This window comes from Andrographis paniculata, unplaced genomic scaffold (assembly GCF_009805555.1).
Source record: "Andrographis paniculata isolate CXL003 unplaced genomic scaffold, ASM980555v1 Contig15END, whole genome shotgun sequence".
Classification (NCBI taxonomy): domain Eukaryota; kingdom Viridiplantae; phylum Streptophyta; class Magnoliopsida; order Lamiales; family Acanthaceae; genus Andrographis; species Andrographis paniculata.
In genome coordinates, this window is record NW_026137435.1 from 894,922 (window position 1) to 908,767 (window position 13,846).

The 13,846-nt window shown below is 31.6% G+C and overlaps 1 protein-coding gene across 3 annotated transcripts; it reads left to right on the top strand.

Annotated features, from left to right (window-relative positions):
- The first annotated feature begins 799 nt into the window (after window positions 1–799).
- Window positions 800–7,025, top strand: LOC127260270 (protein SINE1-like). Of its 3 annotated transcripts, XR_007840687.1 has the most exons (5): window positions 800–1,123; window positions 2,034–3,316; window positions 3,396–3,840; window positions 4,128–4,227; window positions 6,921–7,025. XR_007840687.1 is itself a non-coding variant. In XM_051287984.1 (4 exons), the coding sequence occupies exons 2-3, from the start codon at window positions 2,045–2,047 to the stop codon at window positions 3,837–3,839; spliced, it is 1,716 nt and encodes a 571-aa protein (XP_051143941.1). In that variant the 5' UTR covers window positions 800–1,123; window positions 2,034–2,044; the 3' UTR covers window position 3,840; window positions 4,128–4,493. The 3 variants fall into 3 exon arrangements, 2 of the variants coding, with proteins under 2 accessions (XP_051143941.1, XP_051143937.1); XM_051287984.1 differs by lacking the exon at window positions 6,921–7,025 and having other exon boundaries at window positions 4,128–4,493; XM_051287980.1 differs by lacking the exons at window positions 4,128–4,227; window positions 6,921–7,025 and having other exon boundaries at window positions 801–1,123; window positions 3,396–3,988.
- The last annotated feature ends 6,821 nt before the right edge of the window (window positions 7,026–13,846 follow it).

Below are 13,846 nucleotides of genomic sequence, written 5' to 3' on the forward strand. Positions count from 1 at the left end.
AGATATTGATAGATTTGCTCCAACGGTTCAACCGTCGGTTACAATTGGTTAAAATGTCAAACTTTTGAATGACGATTTCGATTTATAAATAACAGATTACGATTTGAACGGTTGATTTATATATATTTATTTTAATATTTCTTTTTAATTTTTTTTTAAATTTAAATTTTATTTAAAACCAATTAATTTCGATTTTAATTTTATTTAGATATATATAATAATTATTTATTTATTGTATAAATTCATATAAATAATAGTAATTCATTAAATTATTATAATATAAAAAATAATTAAAATAATAAATTTAGTAAATAATAAAATTAAATTTTAAAAAAATAAATAAAAACAAAATAATATAAATATTAGTGTATGAAATAATAAGATAATTTAAATTAAATATATAATAAAAAATTATAAAATATAAATATAAAAAATAATATTATATTATTATTATTTTTATATCATTAATAATTATTTAATTTTATTAAAATATTATATGATTTTATTTTATAAAATTTTAATGATATATACAAAAAAAAATTAATTATAGACATACCATTATTATTATTATTATTATTATGAAATACAGTTGCCCTAATCTATACAGTTACGCATCCACCACTGATCCACAGCTGCCGCAGCCCGCCCGACCCGTTTTCTTCTTTCTTTTTCATCTTCAATTTTTTTTCCTTTATTCCTTCCTTCGTCCTCCGGTGGTTTGAACCGGTATGAGAAAATCACAAATTCCGACGGTTTAAATTTGGTTTCGATTTGAACCGTATTCACCGGTTCGAAAACCGGCGGTTCTGAACCGAATGGCTCGGTTCCGAACCAAATGGGCAAGTGTAATTAGTAAGATGATGGAGAAATTGTAATTTAAATCAAAGGTAGAGAGAGAGGGACAGCGGGCGGGGGAATTGTAAAAAGTTTCAAAATACAAATAACTTCGATGAAATAAAAACCGCCCATCCCACACAAATCTCGCATTCAAAACCCTCTCATCTGCTCCGCCGCCAACGGCCGCGTTTCTCTCCGGTCCCCTCTCCGCAGATTCGATCATAGCTCATTTCTTCGGGTGAACTGGTGGGCAGTGGAAGCTAATCACTCGTCCTTCGATTGTCCGGTAGAAATCTTTCTCGTTGATTTTATTTCAGGTCCTTTTTTTTTTTTTTTAAATTTTATTAATTTCTTTAGTTCATATGATACGGTAGTGCGAAGAAATTGACCTTGTGAATTTTAATTGGTTGTTGGAATGACTTTTGTTTTTTTTTTTTTTTTTTGAAGGGAAGAAATGGAATCTCGGAAACAATTGATTATTATTTTTAGATCCATTGCATATTTTGACTTTGTATGATTTGATTTCCGTAGTTGAATTGATGCTGTGGAAAAACTGAATCTTAGTGGACATTGAAGTTTCTTATAATTAATCATTTCTTTGTGTAGTCCTTACGATTTTTGATCAAGAAGCTGAAGAAACAGTGTAAGTTCACCGTCTTGTGATATTTGGTCAGGCCTTTTCTCAGCATAAATTCCGTAGGAAACAAAATTAGTGTGTAAAAGATAAACAAAATCACCCCACATATTGGTATCTGAAAGTTTTGTATCAGGTTATGGTAGCTCAAGATATTCTTGAAACTACATGATTGCTCAAACCCGAACCTAGGTGCACTGAAACAGCATATTTCAATGCTCGGTAGTTAGTAAAATTCTTGTATGTATATTTGTATATGCCTATTCACTCTGAAAGTTGAGCTTGAGCACCCTCTTATCTCCTCTCTTATTTAGTTTATTGTCATTAGTAAAGTGGGACTTTGTTGATTGATCATTCTCTATTTATATTGAATCTGGACAATAATTGAAATCTATAGTTTGCTCATGATTTCAAATGATATGGAACAGATTCCTAAAGTTTTGTTTTCTGCTTTAATCGACAATTGAAATGAAATTGCTTCTATGTGTGATGAAGAAGAAGTTAACAGATAAAATGATTCGTTGACTGTTTCTTAATGTACACTCATCTTTTAATGTTTCAGATAATAGTACGATGGGTAGAAGTCCAAGCCCGAGAATGGGAAGGGGTCTAAGCCCGCAGCTTCGTCAAGAATTGGAAAACCTCGATAAAGATGCTGCAAGTAGCAAGTCAGCAATGAGAGCTTTGAAGTCGTATGTGAAAGATTTGGATTCGAAGGCAATACCTCTCTTTCTTGCTCAGGTTTCGGAGACAAAACAATGTAGCACATCATCTGGTGAGCACACAATATCACTATATGAGGTTCTTGCTCGAGTGCACGGATCAAAAATTGTCCCCGAGATTGACAACATAATGAGCACAATCGTGAAGACCTTGTCCTTGAGTTCCGGAGCTTTTGCGCTTCATCAAGCTTGCTCAAAGGTTGTTCCAGCTATAGCTAGGTATGCGATTGATCCGACAACAGCAGAGGATAAGAAGAGATACATAATCCACTCTCTATGCAAACCCCTTTCCGACTGTCTTTTGGCTAGCCAAGACAATACATCCTCTGGCGCTGCTCTGTGCTTACAGGCGCTTGTTGAATCCGATAATTGGCGATTTTCTTCGAGTGAAATGGTGAATGAGGTTTGTCAGAGAGTCGCAGGGGCTTTGGAGAAACATTCGCAGACGAATTCGCAAATGTCCTTAGTTTCTGCCTTGGCTAAACACAATTCTCTCATTGTCGAAGCCTATGCTAGACTGTTGGTAAGGTCCGGACTGCAGATTCTCGATGATGGTTATTCTGAAGTAAATTCTCAAAAACAGTTGTCGGCAATACACATGCTCAATTCTCTGATGAGATGTTTGGACCTGAAAAGTATATCGTCTGAACTCGAGCTGGTAATGAAGGAAATGGAAAAGTGCCAGTCGGATCGAATGCCATTTGTAGCTCGAGCAGCCTTCGAAACACTGCAGCTTGCAAAGAAATTATGTGCTGAAAATGGCGCGAAAACAGTAAGGAGGATGGTTAATTCTGGTGACCAATCTCCGATTTTCACTACATCGCCCGAGTCGCATACTGTTGCATCTTCTGTCGGATATAATTATGGCATCGAATCACCCAATTCGATATGTCAAGGCCAGCACGGATTGAGTTACCAACGCAGCGTCAACCGAAGACTTTGGCGAAAGTTTGAAAATGGAATTCTTGATATCTCTTTAAAAGACGGCATTTTCTCAGATATAACTCGAGGGAGTGATGATTTAAACGCCGGATTCGATGAGAACGACTGCCTAAATTTCACCGGCTTTCTTCAAGGAGACGCAGAAAGTGGAAGTGTAAGAAGCCGCACCCCGAGCCCTCAGGTAAATATGCATCATTTTTTAATCAGTCGAACTTTAGAACAAGATTCATTTTAATTTTTACCTTGTGTTTATGATACAGCGATCGAATGCTCGTTCTAACATTGACGACGTGAAGATCTTCACTACCCCAAGGAAGCTCATCCACTCACTTCAGGATCAAGAAAACTCCAACTCGGCCTGCTGCAATGGACATAAAAATATTAGGAAATTCGCGTGGACGCCTCCTGCATCAGGGCATGAACAGATTGCCTTTTCTGAAGATGTCGATTGTCAGAATGGCGAGCACTTCCACGAGAAGCCGGAGTCAGTTTCTTCGACAGAAGAAAATGGCAGAGGCTTGGTGATGTCGAAAGAGGCAGCTCCAGAAGTGGAATTTCGAAAGAAAGGTGAAGACAACTATGGTTATTGCAGCAGCAGAGGCAGCATTGCTGGTTGTCTTTGCGTCGCATTTCTTGCCGCGACGATGATGTGTTTGTTGGCTATTGGTAATGAGGAGGATTGTTGCATCCCTATTCCAACTTGAGGTTTGTTCTGCTCTTCGAATCTCTTTAACTTTGTTGCTCATATCACATTCTTGTACTCTTACTTCCTCCTACCTTAACAAATTTGTTTGGATTTATGTATTAAATTGGTACATTCATATGATATGTTGGAACATCATCTTCCTAGGCTTCTCTTTATGTCTTTTTCTTTTTTCCTGGTTAACTGTATTGAATATAACAGGTGAGATTTTTACTTATATACTCCTTTCTTAGTATTGTAAATTCTCCTTTTTCTTATTTTTTTTATTTATAACATGGAAAATCCGCAGCTGTTGTTGAAAATACGCATCGGGTAAACCTCCGGCCGAATTTGACAAGACAAATCACACTGGGGAAATCATATATGGCAGATAAATACGAAAGCATCAGGTTTGAACATATGATTTTACGGTCAATATTGTAATTTGATTATTTAAGGTGTGAGTTAATGCTGCATTGAGTTTGGCTTATAATAGTGCTATTTAACAAATAATAATAATAATAATAATAATAATAATAAATCTGTTGTAGTATTTGAGAAATTTATTGGACTATATAAAACATTAACGTGTGCTGAGTACATTTATTACTATGCATTAGAGAAAAGAATGAGACACCTCAAAAATGATTTCGAAATCAATTATGAGGTTATTATAATATTTTTTTCGTCTCCCAACAATTGTCATATTTTTTTATTTAATAATCGAGATCTCACTTTACAATAAAATTGTTTCTATTCTTTTATAACTATCCCTAGTTATTACAGTAATTTATTTTTTAAAACTCTTCAAAAAAATAAAAATAAAGGTAATTTAGTTTTTTACGTTCTATTTTATACCAATTTTCAATTAAATACTATTATTCATTTGTTATCCATGCTGTCAAAGTTTTGACTCAAACTTCTGGTCATTGCTATCTATCTATATATATGATATATAGATAAATACATTTCTTTGTTTTCCTATAAAGATTTAATCATTAACAAACATATTTTTGTACAAAGATCTACAATGTACACACAAATGTGTCTACATGTGTATATATATATATATATATATATTAACTTTGGCGACATAATTTGCACACGAAGTAGGAATCACTTTCTTGTCTTTCTAAGAATCAAGAATGCTTGCAATATCAAATAGTTAATATGTAAAGCCTTGTTCGAATTGTTCGGTGTTCAAAGCTAAAATTGTTACGCTTGCCCGGAATCAAGCGATGTCCACCGTAGTGATGTAATTTTTGATTCAGTTGGATGTGATGATGTCTTGAAATATGTCCAAATCAATCGCAGCTTCAACTCCATAATTCTCCTCGCCTTCCTTACATATATCTTGGTTTCGGAAACTTTGTATGGTTATTGCTTTTGATTCCATTTCTATATGCCTTGGATCTTGTGAGTCTTGAAAACTTTGAGATAACAAAGAAGATACAATGTGATGTGATGTAATGTTTTGAATGAGTATTATATATATTGAATGTTGTAATTTATATATTTTTTGGAGAGGAAATAGTGGTCGAAAAATTGAAATACTCGGTAGATTGAATATTATAAACATCTATGGGTGTGCTTGTTTGGGGAATTGAATTTTAAATTTACTATTCATTTCATTTTTTTACCCAAAAAATCAAATCAAACACCTATTTTTTATTTTTTATATTATATTAAAAATCTATTTTACATTTAAAACATCACCTCTACACTTACATCTATTTATATCACATCATACAACTATTTAAATTCAAAATTTTTACGGTTCAAATTCCAATTCAAAATCCAAATTCCCAGACAAACACAATGTATCTCTACTTTCATATTTTTCTAAGCCAAAATAATACTTTACCTCAATAGTTTGAAATGGATTACGAGGGAAATTGATTTATGAGGACCATTTCAAGTTTATTTATTTATTTATTTTTTCTTTCTTTAACATGTGCACGTAAGAGAAAATTAGTTCAAACAATAATTTTTATTATATGTTTTAAGAAAAAAAAAAGATAATTATAAAACGAAAACAACATAAAATTACAAATCAACACAATTTTTTCAAAATAATATTTAAACAATTTTTAGCATGCATACATATTCTTAAATTGAAATAAAATGAACTTTCATTAATTATCAAATCTCACAATCATGCATAATCACACTATTGCCATCACCACTGCCTAACCAATTACCGACCACCTTGATAGTCTATGCCGGTGTTATTACATCCACCATTACCACTTAACCTCGACCATTAATCATATGACGCCATCGTGTTAAATCCCGCTCCACATGGATAATCCACGCCCATATTGGGTACTGATCCATCCCAAAGTTAGTAATGGATCCGGGCCAAATCTCGACCCTTTCTCCGCTAGTTCCCCTTGATGTTCTCTAGGTGAGAAGAAACTTGTTGGCAATGGAGTTGATATATATTTGGATGTCTGAATGAATGGATTTTGTCTCTTGTAAGAACACTACAATGCCGGCCTTCACTTCTGTCAGGGTGCAAAACTTGCTTGCTTTCTTAAGAAGCCTTGATCGATCGGGCTTTGAGAATTCACTTGAAGATTACTCTTTTTCTATATCTTTTTTATAGGAATCTTGCGACGGTTAGGCTTTTACCTCCATGAATATATAGCTTGATCTCTAGAAGTGGTCATAGTGTCGAAGATGAAATAGAAGAAAAAAAAACAGATAGGTTTGCAAGAATTTAATGAAGAAAATAACAAAAAATAAAATAATGCATGGTAATATTTTTATGTTTATTTTGAATGGATTTTCAAATATTTATATTAGTTTAGACATTCATGACTATATATATATATATATATATATTATAGGAAAAGTAAACTGATGTCCCCTTTCTACTTTTGATTTATGCAAATTTGGTCATATGAATGAAGGTAGAATAAGGACATCAATTCACTTTTTCTATTAATAAAAATATTAATCACGACAGTCTAAGCTAGTATAAAAATTAAGATATCGATGCATGAATAAACATACACAAGTATTACCAATGCACTTTTTTTTTTTTTTTTATTTGTTATCTTCTTGTATATATTCTTACAAACTTATCTTTTTTCTTTAGCTTCTGTTTCGACACTATGAGCACTTCTGGAGATCAAGCCAAATCGTCATAGTGTTAAAAAATCCGGTTGTCGCAAGATCCTTAAGAAAAAAGATATAGAAGAAGAGAAACCTTCAAGTGTCTTTCTCAACGTACCAAATAAAGCTTTTAAGAAAGCAAGCAAGCTTTGCACTCTAACAGCAGTGGATAGCGGCGTCGGAGAGTTCTCATCCAAAGACAAAGCTCAATTGTTTGGACATCCGAGTATCAACTCTATTGCCCAAAAGTTTCTCCTCCTATAGAAAACATCAATAGAGATGATTAGAAGAGATATAATCGAGACTTGGCATGGATCCATGACTTACCTTGGGAAGAATGTGAAATGCCTATTGGATTATCCATATTAAGTGGGGCTGAGCACAATGATGCCGTATAATCAATGGTCGAGGCTGAGTGGAGATGGTGGCGGTAATGGCAACGACAAAGACTATCATGGTGGTTGGTAATTGTTTAGCCGATGATGATGACAATAGTATGAACATACATGATTGTGAGAATTAATAATGCATGAACCTCTATTTTATTTCAATTTTTAAGAAAAAAGGTTAATGTATGCATGTTGAAAATTATTTACATTTAAAAAAATATTTATTTGTCCTTTTTGTTTACTAATATTCGATTTACTAAGCATTTTTTTTTCCACTATTTTCTCTCAAAATATAACAGTCAACACTTACATTAATTTAAAATATCACATCAAAACTTACCCTCACCTTCGTATCTAAATGATTTCAAAATCTAAAATAACTCAATCATAAAAAAACCAACTAAAGATATAAGTAAACACATATGTATAATACACAATGGTTTTCTCTATTTATAATGTGTGGGGCGATGAAATTTATAATACATAAAAATTTGCCGAATTTAGATTTCGTATCCTTTTTTATCAAATTGAAGATCTAATTGTACATTTTTCTATAATTCATGCAATAATGAGCGTATCTGAATAGATATTTAACTTTCAAATCGGCAATAATACATTAATGTGCATGTATGATAATAGTGAAATGATCATATGTTGCATAAATCAGAAAAATAAAAAAAAGTATACAAGAACACAAGAATTTGATGACCAAATTCGATTATGATGATATATGTCTGAAGGTGGCCAAACTAAATTTTGCAATAATAATTTCAAAGTACAAGTTATAGAGAATAAATCAAGTATATAAAATAAGACTCCATACAACTCATCGAAGTGACAAACAAACCATGTCTAGCTCGAACTTAGGCTTCACAACAAACCATGTCTTATCCATTTTCATCTGGTTATGATCGAACTTAAGCCAAGCAAAATGGCTTCACCTTAAATTGCCACATTTTGTGCGGACTTTTCTCTTTGATCTCGATTGCAGGCTCTAATAGCAATTTTACATCTTGTCTCATATGCCAAAACAAATAGTTTTTGTTTTGACTTTGATTCACCCTGTCTTCATGAAACATTGAATTGAATCCAATTTCACTAAGATTTAAACTACTAATTTTCTCTACCTTTAGAACGTGTTTACTTTGAATAATTATGGTCGATAATATTATTTTATTCAATATAACCACTTATTTACTTTAACATATTAAAACCCCGAATGAATTAAAACCTCATATAATAATACACTAATTAGGGACAAATTAATCCTACTTGATGGGTGATATTAATTTATCTCAAGTAATATTTGTACTAAAAATTGTTATTATCTTATATTTAACCAAGTAAAATACATATGATATTAGATGCTACTTTAATGCAAGGATGAAAAACACTAAATATACTTTAATTTTTAGATGCCTCATATAAATGTATATATACTTTAATTCGTTTTTCATCTAAAGATACAATATGTATGTACACACATGATACGTTTTTGTCGTAAATATTACTCCCTCTGTCCCAGATACCATGTCCACGTTGCCGTTTCTATCCGTCCCACATACCATATCACTCTTTGGAAAATGGTTACACACTTTAATCTCATTTTAAATTTTTTAGTTTTATTTTTTTTAATTTTAATTAAACTAATTAGTTATGTTAATCTTAATTTATAATTATTTATATTATAGGATAATTATTTTCACTAATACATTCTTAATTATCTACTAATTACACCCCTCCTAAAATACCGTGTCTACAGTGTAGCAGACACACGAAGGGAGTATTAAAAAAATTTAATTTACACATATTAATACAATATATATAATATATATTTCATCCGTTTAAAAAAAATAAATCAATATAAATTCTTATTTTTTATATTGTCAATACAAAATTCCATAATTAATATAAAAATACATTAATCCAAAAATATAAAATAAATAAACCCAAATACTTCATTCCTCGCATTTTGTTATAAAAACACTTAAAACTAAAAATACTTTAAAAAAAAAAAAAAAGAAAAAAGAGAGAGAGAGGCATATTGAACAATAATTTATAGTATTTTAATTGTGTATCCTTTCAGCAAATTGGTAGCCTATATTAAGGGAAATATCTACAAAATCTTTATGAATAAACGTTCATAAACGGCAATAATAAATTATTATGCATACATAATAATTGTGAGTTGACAATGCATTGAATCTTGCTTATAATAGTGCTATTTAACAACAACAATAATAAAAAAAAATGTATAGTATTATTTGAGAAATTTATTGGATCATATAAAAAATTGACATGGTGCTGAATTTCTAACTCATTATGTGAATTTGTTACATATTTATTCATTGAACAAGAAAGAAATAATTGCTATGTGTCATATCAACGACAAAATTAAAGATGCTAAGAAAATGTTAGACCAATAATATATATAGTTATGGTTCAATATCGACCTTGGAGTGATGATAGTACGTTCTAGGAACTCACATAAAACTAGAGCGGGCAATGGATCGATTCGTGTCGGGTTGAATACTTTAAATGGGTTAAATTACTCAACCATAATTCGACACGTTTATTATCGTGTCGGGTTCGGATTGACTTGTGTTAACTCATAAGTCGAAATTTTTTATTCAAATTAAATTAGTTTTTGTTGTGTTATGTTAATTTTTATTGGTTTGAGCGTAAATTAGGTTGAATTATTTAAAATTGAACTTAGTTTAAATTAATTTATAAGAAAATTATTAAATTATAATTATTTTACATATATAATAAATATATTAATCAATATTAATATACTATTATAATCGGGTTGTCGTGTCGGGTTCGAGTTGAGAGCCCAACCCTAACCCAACCCGTTTATTATCGTGTCGGGTTCATGTCGACCCGTATACATAAACAGGTTGAAATTTTTGACCCAAATTCACATAAAACTCCTAATAATTATTACTTTCTCCCGTTCAACAAAAATGTGATTATTTCTTTCGTAATTTACGAAGAAATTGTAAGCACATTATTTTTTTGGTGGACTAAGGAAGTAGAGTGTATTAGAGTACAGTTCTTTCAAATTTTGATCGGTTACACTATCATAAAAAATGGCCGGAATAAATTCCGAAGCTATTATAATATAATTTAAATGATATAAATCAAATAGCTTCCAAATTTTCACTGATCAAATCCCTGGTCATTGACTCATTGCCATATATACATATACATAAATCATTACTTTTTGTATAACCATAAAGATTTAATGATTGACAAACATATTTTTGTACAAATTAAAGGTCTACAATCAATGCACATAATACAATAAGGTTTCAATTGGCACACACGTGCATACACAAATATGTCGTTCCTAAAGTTCACGTAGCCAACGTAATTTCATCTCTAATTCCGTCTCTAATATCATTAATACCGAAAAAAGTGGATTTAAGAACGAAAAATTCTCGTTAAAAAATTGATATTTTTTGTAGTGATATATATTATTAACTTTGGTGACATAATTTGCATACGATGTAGGGATCAAGAATGTGTTGGGACTGGATCAATTTAACATTAGTATGATATTGTCCGCTTTGGGCTGAGCCCGCACGGATTTGTTTTTGGATATCCTTTAAAAGACCTCATACTAGTGGTGGAGTTCACTTGAGACTTATAAAGTGTAGAATTTTTTTCACAACTCCCGATATGGGACTTGGGTTTGCACCCCAATGGAATGCTTGCATTAATATCAAATAGTTAATACATGCAAATTTGTGAGAATTATTCTATTGTTCGCTTGCTTGGAATATTCGAGTGAGTGAGTTTGTGAAGACTCGAGTTTTGAGTTGAAGTTCAACAAACTAGTTCGAGTGAAGTCTTTTGAAGGAAGTCATGTAAACTTTTTTTTTTTTTTTTTTGATGTGGAAATCCGCAGCCACTACCCGTAAGTGCGTATTGGGTAAAACCCCAGGCTGAACCTAATACCCAGCAAACCAGGTACGACGGGAAAGTCACACTAGACTTTGATTCGGTGGGATGTGATGAAGTCTTGAATTGAGTCCAAATCCATCGCAATTTAAACTCCGTAATTCTCCTTGCCTTCCTTATAGATTTGGGTTTGCGAAACTTTGTAAAACTATTGATTTTGATTCCATTTCTAGAAGTATACCTTGAATCTTTTGAATTTGAATGTTTTGAGATAAAAAAGAAAGTACAATGAGATGATATTTAATTTGATATTTTGAATGAATATTATATATATATATATTTTTTTTTTCTTGAAGAGGAAATGATGGAGGAAAAATTGAAATAGTCGGTAAATAGAAAATTATGAAAAGATATAAATGAAAATACTAGTAAACGCAAAGTTTCATATTTTTGGAAGCCAGTGTAATACTACACCTCAATAGTTTGGAATAGGTTATGAGAAGTTTAATATTGATTTTGTAGAGTTTTCTCAAATTTTATTAAACATGTTTAATAGAACATTAATCCAAACAATAATTGTCATGATATATTTTTTTTGAAAAAAAGTATTATAGAATACGAACAGAAACATAAAAAAATATACAAATAAACATTATGTTTTAATAAGATATTTAAACGATTTTCACTATGCATACAAAAATCATTATTCTTAAAATGAATGAATACAAAATTTCACTAATTATTAAATCTCACATCTTGCATGATAACATTATTGCCATCACCACCATCTCAACAATCACCAACTACATCGATAGTTTTTGCCGTTGCCATTACTGCCACCATTGCTGCTCAGCCTCGACCATTGATCATACGGTGCCATCGTGCTCAGCTCCATTCCATATCGATAATCCACACCCACATTGGGCACTAACAGAGCAGCAATGGACACTTCACATCCTTCTCAAAGTCAATCATGAATCCTGCCCAATCCTCGACTCTCTTTCTACTGATTACCTCTATTGATTGGATCGGGGAAATTGTTGGCAATGGTGTTGATGCTTGGTTGTCTGACTGAATGGGTTTTTTTCTTTGGGTGTGAGCACTACGACACCCGTCTCCACTCCTGTCAATGGCAAAGCTCGCTTGCTTTCTTATTAAGGTTTGTTGATGCTTTGAGAAAGTGATCATTTGAAAATTGCTTTGATTTTATATGTTTTCTATTGGGATCTTGCAATGGTTGAACTTTTACCTCTCTGGAGATTTGGATTGATCTTAAAGAGTACTCATTGTGTCGAAGATAAGACAGAAGAAAAAGAAGATAGGATTGTAAGAATATAAAAAATAAGATAACAAACAATCAAACGATGCATTGGTAATATTTGTATGTTTATCCATGCACGAATGTTCTAATATTTATACTAGTTTAGACATTTATGAATCATGATGAGAAAAGTAAAATTATGTCCCACTTGTACTTTGTTTCATTCAAATTTTGTTACGGTAGAATTGGGACATCAATTCAATTTTTTTAATAAAAAATATTATTTATCAAGAATGTCTAAACTAGTATAAATATTAGGATATCCATGTATAAATAAACATACACAAGTATTACTAATGCATATTTGTTTTGTTTGTTATCTTTTTGCTTATGTTCTTACAAACCTATCTTCTTCTTCAACTTAAGGTTCGACACTATGAGCATTCCTGAAGGTCAAGCCAAATCGTCATAGCAGTGAAAGTATGGCTGTTGCAAGATTCTTATGGAAGATAATAGAAGAAAAGCAACTTTCAAGTTAGTTTTTCAATTTGACAAACAAGGGTTTTTAAAAAAGCAAGCGAACTTTGCACTTTGACAAGATTGGATGGCAGTGTTACAGGGTTCTCGTTTAAAGACGAAACTTATTTGTTTTTGACATTCAAGTATCAATTTCATTGCCAACAAGTTCCTCCTTACCTAGAGAACACAATACAAGTAATTAATGGAGAGAGGATCAAGACTTGGTCGGGATCCGAGACTTACTTTGGAAAGGATGTGAAATGTCCGTTGTTGCTCCGCCCGTATGTCGACATGAATTATACATATCATTATATATACATATATATATATATATATCATCCAACACTAATATCCATTCAAAAATCACATCACAACCTACCCTCACTTTTATCTAAACAATTTCAAAATCTAAAATAACTCATTATATAAAAACCAACCAAATATATAAGTAAATATGTGCATATAATTATATATATACACTCAATGGCTTGCTCTATTTATAATAGGTGGGGTGAAGAAATTTATAATACACAAAAATTTGCCGTAATTAAATTGCGTATCCTTTCATCAAATTGGAGATCGGATTTTATAGTTTTCTATAATTCATTCAATAATAAGCATATCTAATTAGATATTGAACTCTTAAATCGGCAATAATATATTAATGTACATGTATAAAAAATATACCGACGGTTAGGGTGCTGACGAGGTAAAATCAATACCATGCTGATTTGATTAAGTTAGCAAATCAATACGAAGCAATTAACAATTCGTCACAAAGTAGATAACATATATTATGTGCTATATATTATACTCTCTACGTCCCAATTCAAA

What these genes read in the sequence shown, in the direction of transcription:
- LOC127260270 (XM_051287984.1), top strand. Translation starts at nt 2,045, where the DNA reads ATGGGTAGAAGTCCAAGCCCGAGAATGGGAAGGGGTCTAAGCCCGCAG. An exon ending in GCCGCACCCCGAGCCCTCAG is followed by an intron (nt 3,317 to 3,395) that starts GTAAATATGCAT and finishes TTTATGATACAG; the next exon opens with CGATCGAATGCTCGTTCTAA.